Raw genomic sequence first — 16,139 nt, 5'->3', positions numbered from 1 at the left:
CTTTAAAGCGTCACACTTACCAGAAATCTGTTCATTGTTGGTGGCATTGGATTGTAGTTTAGAGAAATGGCCTCACACTTTAAAATGTTGTGTAGCATTTGTTCTAGGTGGAAGGTAAAAGGTTGATGACCAACTTTGATTTCATTTTTATGTGGATAGTCAAAGCCTTTTCCCACTAGAAAGGTTAGGTAGCAGCTCAGCCGGGGTAGCATCGGAGAGGGACAGCCAGCCTTCTGCAAAGGAATCCTCTTTTCTAGTTCTTGACATTGGAGTATCTACAGGAGTAGACAGTGAGGAGCTAACTCCTTTTGCTTGTCATTCATTAGCACTGGAATACAAAGGAGGAAACCCCATTTAGAAGTTAACCACTGAAGCTCAGCTGTTACGAGCGCTTATCGCTCTTCCAGAGGACCCAAATTGATTCCCATCACCCAGGTCATGTACCTCACAATCACCTGTAACTCTAACTCCAGGGGATCAGACAACTGTGGCTTCACAGGCACCCACTCTCCTTTGCACATGTCCACATGCACACACACACAGACACTTACAAAAAGCTTTTCAAAAGTTTACTGCGTGTCAGTAATTATGCATCCTTTTTTTCCTTGGGGGATTTCACTTTCAAGAATTCTTCTAATTTTGTACAAGTTATCAGGCAAAAAAAAAATACTACCTTATAGTCCCCAAAAGCACATATGGCAAGAAAACAAAGAACAGCTTGTTTTCTTTAAGGAATCCAGCACTTGCCAGGAAATGACAGGTTCCTCCAAAGTCTAAAAGTGACTTGCAGGTATCAGTGAAGCTATATAGCACAATTGGACAATTTTTGTATACTGTGTGTTGTCTTATGCTTTCACTGGAATCCAAAAAAGCATACACATTGCTACTAAATCAGTTGAGACCCTCACATTTGAAAATGAGTTATCTTAACCTCAAAACGGCACAACTCATAGTTTTCTTATTTGAAGTCATTAGGATTCCCAGAACACTTTCATTTCTATTATCCAACTGTGCACTCAAGGATCTGAAATGTCTCATTAAAAGAAATGAAAGAAAAGAATTGGTATGCCAGGATTGTAACTGATTTATGTTTTCAACTCTCGTAAATAGAACCTGAGAGGAAAAGATCCCAGGGAAGTGTCCGAGAGAACAGGCATGTTACTCTGCCCCCAGCCAGATTGTCAGCTGGGTGCTGGCTGACATGTGAAGGAGTGAATAATCCAAATGATGGAAGATTCCTGATTGAATTTCCTTGCCACAGAACGAAGCATTCATCTGGCTCCTTCATACTTTAGCGAGCTAGTGATACATAATGCGTAGATACAATTTAAAATCATGAAAATGGCTAGAAAATATGTATAAAAAAAAATCTGTGCATTCTCTCGTTCCCCCTCCTTCTGGAAAAAAAAGGAAAGGTAGTAAAATAATCAGACTGATAGTAAAATCTGAACTAATGGTTTACACTCTGTGCTGTATTGTCTTTCTCCAACCCTTGTTAGATGCTATGCTGATGGTGGCCGAGAGGCTGGAGGGCCCTTTCAACATTGAGTCGGTTATGGATCCCATCGATGTGAAGATTTCTGATGCTATTATGAACATGCAGGATAATAGTGTGCAAGTGTCTCAGAAGGTATCAAATGCAGGATGCTGGGCAGGACAGCTAGCCACGCCTTTGGCTTGTCATGTGACATCCCTAATAAACTCACTCACTTACACTGTAGGTTTTCCAAGGCTGTGGGCCTCCAAAGCCCCTCCCAGCTGGACGGATTTCTCGTTCCATCTCTGAAAGTGCCTTCAGTGCTCGATTCAGACCTTATCATCCAGAGCAACGCCCAACCACAGCAGCTGGCACTAGTTTGGACCGACTGGTGAGCACTTTAGCAGGAATGGGTGTGTTTAATGGCAAAGAACTGCAAACATTTGCTCAAAAATGCGCTTTTGGTTGGAAGGCATACATGTGCATGTCGTTTAGGTATTTAACTTTTTAATCTAGTTGTATATGGGAGGCAGTAAATGTGCCTCATTTTCTGTTTCAGAAAGTTCCTATACAGTCAAGGAAATGGGTTGTAACAAGTTTCATCTCCAGACTTCCCTTCAGTGTCAGTGTGTGTTTATTGAGCATCTATTAGGGTACTTGCCACTAGGTTATGCACAAGGGGAAACTCAGGACAGTAAGACAGGGCCTTGCTCTCAAAAGACCTCAACAAAGGGAGAGAAGCAGCAATCTAACTTGTTCAGTAAGAGCCAAAATAGTCTCACAACTAAATGGTTTAAAATCCTGAATTGATGTCACATGGTAGCATTTAACTTGTTAAGGTCATGTATGGATTTACTTTTTTGACCAATAGGATAAATAATGCAAATTTAAAACATCCTCACATTATTTGCACCATATACAAAATGTCCAGATGTGATGACTATCCACCTTGTATATAAGCAAATGAACAAGTACCTCTGTAAGTCCTTATTTAGGTAGAAGAGACATCTTCACCATGGGCTACTCTTTTCTAATCATTTTTTTTTCAAAGTAAATGTCTTCATGTACTAAAACAACCTTGATTCAGTTTGTCGTCATTGTATTTTAAATATTTAAAAAACTTCCATTTTCGTGTATAGGATTTTAAAGTTAAGTGGGTTGAGGGCAGAGTGGCATATGGTTTAGGCTTCTGTGAGGTGAAAGGTGATAATGGTAGAATAGAAGAATTATAAAATACAGACAGTTTATACATGGCAATAGGCTATGGCAATCTGGGAGTACTAGTACCATAGTAGGAGCGAACCTCAAGCAGGAAGCCTGATAGGATACTGATGTGAAAGGAGGAAGAACAATACCAGTGAGGTTTTCCTGTGTGGGATGGATGCTTGATTCAGACTATAAAAGCCTGAGTGAAAAGACTGTGTTTACAGGGTACAGAGCTTGGTGTACCTCAGTTGGCAGTTACATGAGGAAGTAGACAGTGGATCCAGGCAGCTTCTTTAGAATTTGCACTTGAACTATTAACTTCTCTGAGAGATCGTCTATTTCTGAGTATAAAACCTGCATATTTTCTTCAGCCTTCCCTTGAAACAGTGAGTTGCATATAATTCTAGAGAGATTTGGAAACGATCAAAAGGCACATCCATGAATTGTTTGAGTTGGGCTTAGTTTTCTACAATGGGTTTATGTCAACATCACTATTGGCTTGTTTGTGTTTTTTATTGTTTTATTTCATGTGTTTGGGCATTTTGCTTGCATGTATGCAGGTGTACCACTTGGATACCTGGTAAGTGTAGAGGTCACAGATCCTCTGAAACTGAAGTTAATAGCTAGTTGTGAGCTATCGAGTGGATACTAAGAATAAACTCAGGTCCTCTGCAAGAGGAGCAAATATTCTTAACCACTGAGCCATCTCTCCAGCCCAGTTGTTTATTTTAAACGTAGATATAATATGGTGCATGCGTGCATGCGTGCATGGGTGCGAGCAAGCAAGAGACAGAGAGACAGACAGACCCAGTGAGTTTGGTTAGGGTTGCTTACAGAAGCAAGGGTGAGGGGTTATTTAGAGCCTGCTGAGTGCTGGGATCACACATGGTAGTTTTGCATTTGTACATAGACGGACCATTTTCCTTTTCTCTCTTAGGTTACTGATGTCAAGGAGAAACTGAAACAGGCTAAGAAGTTCTGGTCCTCTCTCCCAAGCACTGTTTGCAATGATGAGAGGATGGCAGCGGGGAATGGCAATGAGGACGACTGCTGGAATGGCAAGGGCAAAAGCAGGTCAGTCTCCACTGAGGAAAGTAGCAGCCTCTGCCGCCTTGGCTTCCTGGCTGGCCTTCCAAGACGGTGCTCCTGGGTGTTACAGATGACACAGAAGGTTTCTAGATGTCCTTAGGCATGGGCTTCGGCATTTCAGTGTTCAAAGAGGCCCCCAGATACTTAGAAACAATTAGGCTTGCCAGTAGTTCTACCGCAGTGCCAAGGGCTGTTCAAAACATTCAGTGCCTGTGACCCTTGGCTCAGGGTCCTGGCCTTCTTAAAGCACCACTTCTCAAAAGGTCACATTCTCTTTCTTGATGATTCGGTGTGTCCCACCCTGGCACACTCTGTGACTGAGATAAGCACCCGTTCAGAGGGTGTTTTTCTTTCACAGAACAATCGCCACAAAAAAGGTCACGGTCAGATCACAGAAACTGTGCATTCCCAGGGTAAGGAGCAATTAGAGTTGATTATAAATGGAAGGACTTCTGCTCCACCATGCTCAGCAGCGATCCTAAGATTCAGGGAAGTCTTTGATCTCTTACACATACCTACTGATCATTTCAATGGGGTCATTTCTTCCTTTCAGGTACCTGTTTGCAGTGACAGGAAATGGATTAGCCAACCAGGGCAACAACCCAGAAGTCCAGGTTGACACCAGCAAACCAGATATACTGATCCTTCGTCAAATCATGGCCCTTCGGGTTATGACCAGTAAAATGAAGAATGCTTACAATGGAAATGATGTGGACTTCTTTGATATCAGTAAGCCTTTGGCATTTCGAAGCACGGGTTTGTTCTTAGCCGACTTGATGAGAATATGTGCGCTGAGATCTCTGTTCTCTTCTCCTCCTCGATGTAGGTGATGAAAGCAGCGGAGAAGGAAGTGGAAGTGGATGTGAATATCAGCAGTGCCCTTCGGAGTTTGAGTACAATGCCACTGACCATTCTGGGAAGAGTGCCAATGAGAAAGCCGACAGTGCTGGTGCCCATGCAGAGGCAGAGCCCTACCTCCTCACTGTCCTTTGCCTCTTGTTCTTCATTGTGCAGAGAGAGTGGAGATAATTGTCAAACTCTCAGTAAAAGTGTTCATCATCAGAAAGTTCAAAGGCACCCGTTCTCACTTTTTTACCATCCTAGTGACTTTGCTTTTTCAATGAATGGACAACAATGTACAGTTTTTACTATGTGGCCACTGGTTTTAAGCAATGTTGACTTTGTTTTTCTCCTTCAGTTAGAGGGGACAGCAGGGATTCCTGCGTTTTTAAGTTTGGTCCTGCTCCTTCAGAATCGTGTTAAATGTGGCTAACAGTGTAGGAACAGAACTGTAGTTAGTCGTACATTGTGATCTTATCACGCTTGTTTTGTTCTGTTTTTTTTTTCTCTCTCTCATTTTATTTGTGGGGTTTTTCCTTTCGAATTATGATCTCACCTTGTTTCTTACAAGAAAACCAGGGTCCTTTCTTGGCATGTAACATGTACGTATTTCTGAAATATTAAATAGATGTACAGAAGCAGGTTTATTTATCATGTTATCTTATTAAAAGAAAAAGCCCAACAAGCCGTAAAATTTCCATTTATCCCTGTTATTTGAGCTGCCTTATCTCGAGAGGAGTGGAGGCGACTGGGTTTTCTTTCTTTTGTTTGTTTGTATTCAATTAGCCAGAATGTGAAGGCACAAGCAAGCTTCCAAGCCACTTGCCAGATTGTATTCAAACACCAGTGCAAGAAGAGAGTTAGACTTCACTCATGGTTGGGCACAGGGAGAAACTGCAGACCACCCATTTTGATTGAGTGAACTCACATATAGTTCAGTTTCTTGAACCCACCCATACTTAAAGTGTACCACATCCAGGAAAATAAAGATTCTTGATGTAGTTGCCCTTAAAAGATGAAAGGTACTCAGGATGCCCCACTTATGCCATGTACACACTTGGACTTGGGTGTATAGTAAAAACCAGGCAAGTTAGGAAGCTGCAATGTACCAGTTTCTATATCCATGCTGATACTCTAGTATTGTATCCCAATGGCGGTAGCAGGTGACCAATAATCTCATTTGTTCCCCTGTGTTGGAGTGATCCAGATTTCTGACCCACTGACCATGCTGGGAAGAGTGCCATAAAAGGGAGCTGTCTGGCAGCTAGCCAGAACTGGGGTACAGCCTGGGCTCAGGGAATAGCTGTCACCACTCGCTCAAGCAGAGTTTTTGTCTGTGTGTATATATTTGCATTTTTTTAGACTCCGGTTTTTAAAAGCGAGTGTAAGGTTATCTCATTTGATTGATTTTCCTCGCCACTCACTTTGGAGCAGTTAAATGAAGGACCCAGAGTGGTTTGCGGCCATTTGCTCTCCATCCTACCCAAGGAGTCCACGAGAGGAGAGCTGGCTGTCTAGATTTTTGTATTTTATTTTTTGTGGGAGGAATGCGAGTAGATAGAGCTGAGAAGACCACATCTCCTTGGTGACCACTTGCCACATGGGTGAACTGGCAAAGCCCTAACTTGTCCCAGGCCAAAGACTTGTCCACTGCCTTGCCCCCTTGGCAGCCCTTTTCGTGTGTCCAAATGACCAGTCAGAAAACCTAGAGAATGTAGCAGATCATTTCAAAGTGAGTTCTGAAAGAGCTTGAGAAAGACTAGCACCATGCAAGTTTCTTCCTGCTCTAAAAGTCAGTAAGATCTCTGAATTCTACAGAACCAGAAGCCCACAGACAAGTTGTTCCATGTTACCGTTCAATCTTCAGTTGTAAGAGGAAAGCTCTATTTTTATATTGAAACACAATTACTTGATAGCTCAGGGTCTACATTTCACTTAACTTTTTACACCAAATTCTGCAGAATGGTCAAAATGGAATATTGGGGGCTGTTGTAAACAGAGGCTTAATTTTATTAGAAGTAGCCAGTTATTTATTAAAGCACGATGTTAATAAAATAGGCATATTCTGGCTGGTGTGTATAAGTGGTTTTTTTTTTTTTTTTAAGCAAATCACAGGAAACATAGCTCCATTTATATACGAGGAAAAATAGATTGTAAATAGCTGGGCTGCCTTGTGAGAACTTGGAAAATGTGCTGATAGTTAGTAAGTACCTCAGTTGTGAGGAATTTCCTTTTTAGCTTAGACTGCTATTACTTTTACTTGGTAGAAATGAATCTGGTCTCTAAAATATGGCTCAAAGATTTATCCCTGTAGACCTTGTTAGATTGTTTTTAATTTAAAACCTTGAACTCTGCCCAGCTGTTTTCTTTCAGTCAAGTCCTCCAAACCAATAACATTTTCCAAATTAAATATTCTTGAAGGTTTTTCTGGACGCTTACTGATTTGTTTTCTTTCTTTACATTTTTCCTCTGTTACCCTTTTATTATTTAAATTGTCTCTTGCTTTTGAACTTGAACTATGAAATAAACAAATCATAGATTTTTCCATTCAGGTCTGACTGGACAACTTTGGCTTTTCACCAGCTGGCAGGCTTACCCTCACCACCACCCCTCCCCCCAAAAAAGAGAATAAAAGCAAGTTGAGTATTTGAAAAACCCTTGGAGTTTGAAGTATGAGGCAGAATAAAAGCCTTAGGAGCAGACCTGACTTCTCCAAAGTTAGCAGCATGTGAAGGAGCTGAATTTTACCAAGTTATTTATAAAGTAATTTTCTTTCAAACACTTCACTGACTCTGCATTTAAGAAGAAAATATGGAAGGGATTGTCAGAAAGGGGATTGCAAGGCAAAATAGACAAAAATTTCGTAAGGTAGATTGTATATTATTTTTTAAAAGGGTGAGCACCTATTATTTGGATAAAAGTAAAAACTGCAAAGAATTGATTTGCACCTTTAAACTTGAATTAGACATTTAGAAACCTAAAAGTTTACATGAAATATAAAGTGTAACTTGTGAAAATAGAACCAATAATAAAGTAAGTTTAGATGATGCCACATACAATTCAACTTCCCATTTTGTGTTGAAAGAATGTTTATTTACATAGTGAAAGGGTTTAATGAGTTAATAATAGTATCTACTAGAGGAATGGCTGTGTGTGTGTAGGAGGGAGGGAGGGGGGAGAGAGATCTCATTGTTTGGCAAATACAAAAATACATCTTGCTGGGCAGTGGTGCACGCCTTTAATCCCAGCACTCAGGAGGCAGAGGAAGGCGGATCTCTGTGAGTTCACGGCCAGCCTCGGCTACAAAGTGAGTTCCAGGAAAGGCTCCAAAGCTACACAGAGAAACCCTGTCTCAAAAAAACAAACAAAAAGTACATCTTGCCCTCTTGGAAACAACAGAAAAACACTCAGAAAATATGACTCAAACTTATTGGGGAAAACGTAACTGCAGTGTATTGATAACCTCATAATTGAGTTTCTATATTGTTAACTTAATTCTTCTAAAAACCCCCTTTGTACTTATAAAACTACTTGAAGGGACCTGAGGCAATATCTCAGTTGATAGAATGCTTGCCTAGCATGTGCAAGGCAGCCCCACGTTCCATCTCCAGCAGTCCGTAAACTGAATATGGGGACGAGAACATCAGAGGATCACATTTCATTCTCCTAATTATGTTAGCTGAAATATATTGGTAGTGGATGATCCTAATGATAATGGATCGATCAGCAGGTTTAGGACTCCTACACTAGGGATGTGACCTCACTGGTGCCCTACTTCGATTTTTAATGCATATGGTTCAGAGTCACCTCAGTAGGTTTTCAAAAAGCAAATATTGAATAGAAAAATGAGCCATCTGGGATTATGGGGGCTATGACTCACTACTCCTTTTGTGGTAAGATTCAGTCTTGTTATTACCATTTGAGACAACACTGACCAAAACTATTGGGAAAACTGGCTTAGAATGTAGATAGCACTACTAGTAAAATGCTTGGTAGTGAGGCAAAGGAGCTTTTTTGATCTGGAATGTACTTGTGATTTCCTAGCATAAAGTACTTTCTCAGTGCTTTCTCAAGCTTCTGATGCTTCCAGCTTTGTCAGCCACCACACAGGCTAGGGATGAGAGTAGTAAGAAAATGTGGAAATGGATTCTGGTTGTTGCATGAAGTTAACCTACTCATGGCTAAGGAATTACACCAATTGGGCTTTTGTGTAAAATTGAACGTTTATGGAACAGTGTTTGAAGAGACTTTGGAGTTCAGCATTTATCAGTAAAACCCTCAGAAATCTATTTTTCAGCACAAATGTCCATGTGTGGAGTTAAAATATACAGTGTAATGTACTTTTGACATTTCCTCTTCTTAAGATGGGATCTTGCTATTTTGTTCAGGCCTCAGCTCCTGGGGTCAGGTGATCCTCCTGCCTCAGCCTCCTCACGTGTAGCTGAGACCACAGGTGCCTATCACTGTTCCTGATTACTAGTGTCTTTCTCATCCACCCCCTTCCTCCTTTCTTCTGGTGCTGGGGAGGGAGTCAAGAGCTTTGCACATGTTAAGAAAGAGTTCTGCAGCAGATTTACATACCTGGCCCTATTTTTGTCTTTTCTTAAAAACTAATAGAAAATTTGAAGAAAAATCACAAGAGCAATAGAATGAATAAGGTCTTCCTTCCTGTATCAGTCCTAACAGATAAAAGCTGATAATAGATGACCCCAAAAGGGGTGTATGCATCGTGACTTAAGGAATTACATGACCTTGTCCTCAGATCTCTGGAAAAGCCTTTGGCAGGAAGCCTTTCGTGTTCTCCTTAATTCTCGTTTCTTGTGTGATGTTGCTAGAAGAGCACATTTGTGTGTTCACATTGATGAGCACACAGCCCCATCCATATACTCTATGGTTGATAGTTTATTTCCAAGTACTTAATCCCAGGTAGACCTTCCTTACCCCGTTGCTTGAGGACTGCCTTCCTCTGGCTGTCAGTGGCATATGCTTGGGAAATGCAGACTGATTTTAATAATAGCCTAAAGGGAACATAATTAGAAAGGTAAGTCTCCTGCCAAGAAAGAATTGCATATAAAATGCATTCCAGTGCCCAAATAGAATTTCCTAGATTTACCACTGCCTGGGATTTTTTTTTTCCTTACCACAGATAACCAAAAGTGGACTATAGCTGTTGTTTTTTGGGACTCACTGTACAGTGTATTTTGGTATGTGATTGGCCATAATCACAGTCAGTGGGTGATTTTTCTGAACATGTATGTAGATCTCAACCCTCTTTCAGTGAAATGTGTCTTCAGAATGCCTTTCACACCTATTTCCTAAACCCTCTTTTCAAATAGAGTCATTTTTTTTTAGTTCTGCTATTTCATTCTAAATCATTTGCCACCAACATTAGAAGCAGCAAAGAACGGTCATTTAGGCACATTTTGCTGTGGTGAGGAAAAACAAACTATTTGCTGTTTGGTTACCTGTAATGTCATGGGAAGTAAGGTGGTGTCTTACTGTTCTGTTGCTGTGAAGAGAGACCATGATGACAGCAGTTCTTATGAAGAAAAGCGTTTAATGGGGGCTGGTTTACAGTTCGGAGGTTTAGTCCATCATCGTGGTGGGAGTATGGTGGCGCACAGGCAGGCATGGTGCTGGAGAAGTAGCTAAGAGGTTGTTATTATTATTATTATTATTTTAGGTTTTTCGAGACAGGGTTTCTCTATGTAACAGCCCTGGCTGTCCTGGAACTCGCTTTGTATACCAGGCTGGCCTCGAACTCACAGAGATCCCCCTGCCTGTGCCTCCCAAGTGCTGGGATTACAGGCATGCACCACCACACCCAGCAGTAGCTAAGAGTTCTATATCCGGATCCACAGGCGGCAGGAAAGGAGAGACACTGGGCCTGCCTTAGGCTTTTGAAAACCTCAAAGTCCAAACCCCCTGCCCAGTGACACACTTTCTCCAACAAGGCCACATCTCCCAACTCTTCTCAAATAGTGTCACTCCCTGGGACCAGGCATGCAAATCTGTGAGCCTATGGGAGCCATTCTTAGACTACCACAGGTGGGAAGAACAACGTGCTTGGCACTAGGAGCAGGCCACATTGGTTATAGAGTTCACACCATCAGCCAGAAGAGTGAAGGTCTGGAAGGAGTTCGGTAACTTGTCCATGTCACCATGTCGACTGGCCTTGAAGTTGCTAAGCAGCCAAGGCAAACTTTGATGCAGCTGAGGCTGGCCTTGAACTTCAGATCTTCCTGTGTCCTCCCAAGTTCTGAGGTTACAAAATGGCAAGTCAAAATTTCACTTAAATTTTGACTTGCCATTTTCCACCTAGGGAAGGAACCCAAGGCTTTTGCTATGAACCTGTGTCCCAGCATCCCCATTTGGCAGTGAGCAGAATGGAGGAGGTCCTGATCTGGGTGAACTCTGCCTTCCACTCGCCTACAGGGTACAGAGACACCAAGATGGTGGGGAGGTTGAGCCACACCTCGAAGTAAAAAGCAAGCAGTGCACGAATTGTCAGTGTACCCTAGATCTGTAGAACTGGGGACCTTTGCGAACTCAAAAGAGCTGAAGACCACTGCTTCTTTAGAATGATCATTGTGAACAAAAAAGAGTTCAGCCATACTCAATGATCTCAAGAAACTGGTGGCAGGCAGTGGCCAGCCAATAGGAAACATAATCCTTGGGTTCCGAAGGAAATTCCCAGTAGAATAACAGAAGGGCATGCCATTTGAAGTGGTTGTCAGAGATAAGTATTCCATATTCATTATTTTGCATCACCCTGTTCCTGTCTACATGTAAATCTGGCCTCCTGGGTAGACCCATATATGGCCCCCATTACATACTGTTTCCTAGTTTCTTCTGGGGGGCCTTAAACATGTCCATGAAAAGAACATGAAAATCCTTGTACTGAGAAACAGACTAGAGAGATAAAGTACCCACAGAATGGCCAGTCACTGGATAGCAGCAATCTGGCTCTGGGTGTGTGGGCCTTCAAAACCACACAGAACTTGAGGCAAGACTATAATTTATGATATATCCTTTCCTGGTCTCCACGTGGGAGGGCAAAAGGGAAAATGTGAAGTGAGGTCTCTGCCTCAAGGAAGCCCATAGTCCCACTGGAGAGACAAAGCTGGCCAGGAAACAGGCCAGTGAGTACATAAACTCTCAGCTGGCCTGCAGGGCCCTGGACAGCTGTGTACCCTGACAGAGGAGAAAGGGATAAAGCCGGCCTCGATGGGAAGGTAGAATTTCAATAAACAAGCAGAAGAGGGAATTAACTTCAGCGCTCCTGTGGGAAGGACTGCTGATGGGTTCTTCCCATTGTGGGAGTGCTACTGGTTGCCTAGACTGCACCACAGCACTGGCCGCTGTGCAGTCGCAGGAGGAAAGGCCGGGAGGTGAGGCTGAGTGTGGCCTGTGGATCAGAAACGGTGGGGGTGGGCGGGCAGTTGTGCTGGTGGTAAGGAAGGCAGAAAAAACAAAGCAGAGGGCATGGACAGACAGATCAGAGGGTAAGGACACTGGCTATTCTTCCAAAGGACCTGGGTTCAATCCTTAGCATCCACATGACAGCTCACAAGCATCTGTAACTACCGTTCCAGGAAATCCAAAGCCCTCTCTGGCCTCTGTAGGCTCCAGACATGCACATTGTACACAGATATACATGCAGACAAACAAAACATGCATACACATAAACTAAATAATAAAAAAGCAGAGTTTGTGATAGGTATGTGGCTCAGTTTTGCCCACCATGTACAAGTTCATCACCAGCACCACGATGAACAAGCATCAGAAGGGAATGGGGTCCCTAGTATAGAACTGATGAAAGATGGTCAGAGTGATACCCTCAAAAAGTCAGGCAAAAGCCAGGCGGTGGTGACACACGCCTTTAATCCCACCACTTTTGAGGCAGAGCCAGGTGGATCTCTGAATTCGAGGCCAGCCTGGTCTACAGAGCAAGATCCAGGACAGAGAAACCCTGTCTGGAAAAACCAAAAAAAAAAAAAGCCATTTAGAATTCAAGTGGACAGGTTCACATGTAAATTCTTGAGCAGGACATGTCAAGATAATAGGTAGGCGTATGTGACACGGATCATTTGCAATTGTTTCATGGCTCAACAATGTATTGAGTACAGTTCTTTGCAGTCTAAGGGGGATCAGCTCCCTTTAGAGCCCTTGTTTTCTAGTCTCCCCTAGACAGTCTTGATTGAATTCAACACAAAGGGAATTGGTTGACTTTCACTTTTGTTTACTTACTTTTTAGAGACAGGGTCTCATATAACCCAGGCTGGCCTCAAATCCGCTGTGTAGCTGAAGTTGACATTGAACAGTTGATCCTCCTGCCTATACCTCCAGAGTGCTGGGATTATAGGCATATGCCACCATAGCCAGTTAATTTGGTGCTGAAGATTGAACCCAGGGCTCTGTGCATGCTAGGCAAGTACTCTGCCAACTGAGCCACATTCCTAGCGAGGATGTCTATTTTCAGTAAAGCATGTTAGAAGTGATCTGTCCCTGAGAATAAAAAAGGTACTATGATAGGGAGGGAGAAGCCTAAAGGAAGGGAGGAAGAAAAGCGGGTGGCAGGTAACAGTAGATGTCAGGAAAGCAGAAAGGATACTATTGGGGCAAGGAAGGGAATCATCCAGAGGGGGAGAAAGGTGGAGTAGGGTCCTGGAGGAGTGAATAAGAACACAGTGCAAACGTGTGTGTGTGTGTGTGTGTGTGTGTGTGTGTGTGAGAGAGAGAGAGAGAGAGAGACAGAGACAGAGACAGAGAGACAGAGACAGAGACAGAGACAGAGAGAGGGTTAAAGTGAAACTCATGTCTTTGTATGCTAACAAAAACAAACAAAACAACCAACAACAAATGTATCCAAGAGTGGTGGTGCACACATGTAATTCCAGAATTGGAAGGGGGAAGATCAGGAGTTCAAGACCAACCTCAGCAACATAGGGAGTTTGAGGCCAGGCTAGGCTACATGAGGTCCTGTCTCAAAAACACCTAGGAAAACAAAGCAAAATAACAACAAAAAATGCTTTGTAATGAAAAGTACCCTACACATAAGTAAACACATATTGGCAATATAAAGACGTGGTCCTCCCAATCTCCATCACCATCACACTTTTAAATCCCACTGGGTGTGTAAACACACCTTCCCCAAGCAGGCTTCCAGCTGCCCTTAGGGCTCTGCTTCCAGAAGCATTCCAGAGATCCCAGACACCATAGGCCATCGTACGCTGCTCTGGCCTGACTCTGGAGAGACACAGGAAAGGGCCCCCGAAGTCTGTCTCTTTAGGCTGCATCTTCAGATTGCATGGGAGCTGGAGCACCTTGTCACCCATTAGGCAACCAGTGGTAGGATGAGTGAGCACAGTCTAAATCAGCCTACAGAGATGGGGTGGGAGAGGCAGCTGAGCTTCGCCTTTTCTCCCCTCCATGCCATCTTGATATCCGAGACCAAAAGGGGCAAACAACAAAGCAGATGCTTTGCTTCTTCTGGGCTTGCTCTCAGGTAGGGTCTTTTAATGTGGCCCTTTCCACTGCACAGAGTGGATGTGTGGATAGACTGGGAATAGTTATTTTGGGACCTAGAAAGGAGAAATGGTGTTCTAAGGTAAAAAGTAGCCTTCATTGGCTAGGGTACAAAGAACTACTCTGTCACAAAGCCTTTCCCAGAGCAGTGACTGCTATGCAGTGCCTTGCTTACTGGGCTCTTGGATCAGGGATGCCTCCATTTCTGAGGTCTGGCCACTGAGCTTTACCTTCTGAAGTGAGCACAGGTTGGAATGTGGACAGCAGGAACCTCTGCTGCAGGGACTCTGAGACAGACCATAGCCCCATCAGCCCCCTTCATCCATCTTCTTGAGACAGATGCACCATTCACAGTTAGCCTGGACCTAGCCTGCCTGCAAAGCCGGTGTCTTCTGCTAGTGCCCAATGACAGCAGGAGGACTGTCTTCACGTCAAACTTTTATTGCTGAGTTTTGCTAGGAAATCAGCAGTCTAGACAAGGGTGAGGAACCTGCTTTATTTTGGCAGGAAACTCTTGGCTCAATCCCGAGTACAGCCTAAACTAGGTGTGGTGGTGCATGCCTGTAATCCTAGCACACAGGAGGAGGAGGAGGAGGAGGAGGAGGATCAGAAGTTCAAACTCATTCTTAACTCCATTGTGAGCTCAGATTAGCCGTCGTTAGATGTCTGTTTTTTTTTTTCTTTCTTTTAAGAAAGGAAGAGAAGACAAGAGGAGGATATGGGGGCGGGGGAGAAGAGTTTAGTGTAAGTCTATACTAAGGTTGTGTCCTTATAACCAAGGAAAACGAACTGCAAATACTAAACCCCTTCCTTCCATCAATGGCAGGCAGCACACTCAGGTGACTCTCAGCGGCCTACCCTTCCCACCAAATTCCAGATAGACTCTGAGTTTCTGGGAAGGTGCCATCCACGCTCTTTGTAGATTACAGTCCTTCTCTCCTGGTCACATAGCAAAGGGGCACCAGCTCCAGAGCTGATATGGCTAAGAGAGAAGCCCTGTAGAAGTGTTTCCCAGTGTCTAACTCCCGAAGAATCCAAAGTGCTCTTAGAGGAACAGAGACCGAGGAGAGGTAGGCTGGTGTCAATGAAGGACAAGGACTCTTTAGATTATTTTTGTTTCCTCTTAGACTGGCTCTTGAGTCTTCAATGTGTTTCTTAATCAAGCCTTTGGGGAAAATCAATAAAAGAAAAAAACTTTCAGGACACGTTGACCCCGTAGCTTCCTTGCATAACAATTGTCTGATGGGCCTCACATCTGGAATAATTTGAAGTCATCTTCATCACTGAGTTCAAGTGGGGGAAATCTGTCCGTCCCTTTGTCGGCTGCACTCCATTTGCAGGCCAAGTGTATTGTACAGCTTGAACATTTTCGGGAGGAAGGCAGAGACATGACCTGTCTGTGCAGCTCTGGCTTCCCTAATGTTCACCACAGAGCAGTCTTCCTGGCACAGTGCTGGGATTCCAGATGAGCACCAGGACACCGAGGTCAACTTGAACAGCTCAACTAATAAAGTGCCTTAGGAATTTTCTGGCTATATTATGGGGCAAATGTGGCATTGTGCTTTTTACTGTTTGTTATATTTTCCTTTTCGTTGCTGAGATAAACATCATGATCAAAAGTAACTTGGGAAGGAAAGGGTTTATTTTAATTCCAGGACACAGTCAGTCTTTGAGGGAAGTCAGCCAAGGACTCAAAGCAGGGACTCGGAGGCAGGAACTGAAGCAGAGACCATGGAGGAAGACTGCTTACTGGCTTCCCTCCATGGCTTGTGCTCAGCCAGTTTTCTTAGACAACCTAGAGGTAACACTGCCAACAGTGAGCTGGGTCTGCCTACACCAACCAGCAATCACAAAAATGCTCCCACAGATATGGCCATGGGTTAATCTGATAGAGGCAACCCTTCATTTGAGACTCCCTCAGCTAATTCTGGGCTATGTCAAGTTGATTGCTAAAGCAAACGAAGAGAGAGACCTAGAAATGTATGTGTCCCGTGAGCAC

General features: G+C 43.3%; 1 protein-coding gene across 1 annotated transcript in view; it reads left to right on the top strand.

The window, feature by feature from the left end:
• The window catches only part of Gpc4 (glypican 4), a 110,893-nt gene extending 103,730 nt beyond the window's left edge, over positions 1-7,163 (top strand). The window contains exons 5-9 of the mRNA XM_028887088.2: positions 1,500-1,630; positions 1,722-1,868; positions 3,621-3,757; positions 4,326-4,501; positions 4,599-7,163. Coding sequence (XP_028742921.1) covers positions 1,500-1,630; positions 1,722-1,868; positions 3,621-3,757; positions 4,326-4,501; positions 4,599-4,801 — 794 coding nt within the window. The 3' untranslated portion in view covers positions 4,802-7,163. The remainder of the gene's footprint in view (positions 1-1,499; positions 1,631-1,721; positions 1,869-3,620; positions 3,758-4,325; positions 4,502-4,598) is intronic.
• The last annotated feature ends 8,976 nt before the right edge of the window (positions 7,164-16,139 follow it).

Source organism: Peromyscus leucopus, chromosome X (genome assembly GCF_004664715.2).
Source record: "Peromyscus leucopus breed LL Stock chromosome X, UCI_PerLeu_2.1, whole genome shotgun sequence".
Lineage (NCBI taxonomy): Eukaryota > Metazoa > Chordata > Mammalia > Rodentia > Cricetidae > Peromyscus > Peromyscus leucopus.
Note: the sequence above shows the minus strand (reverse complement) of the source record. Positions and strands in the feature narration are given on the sequence as shown.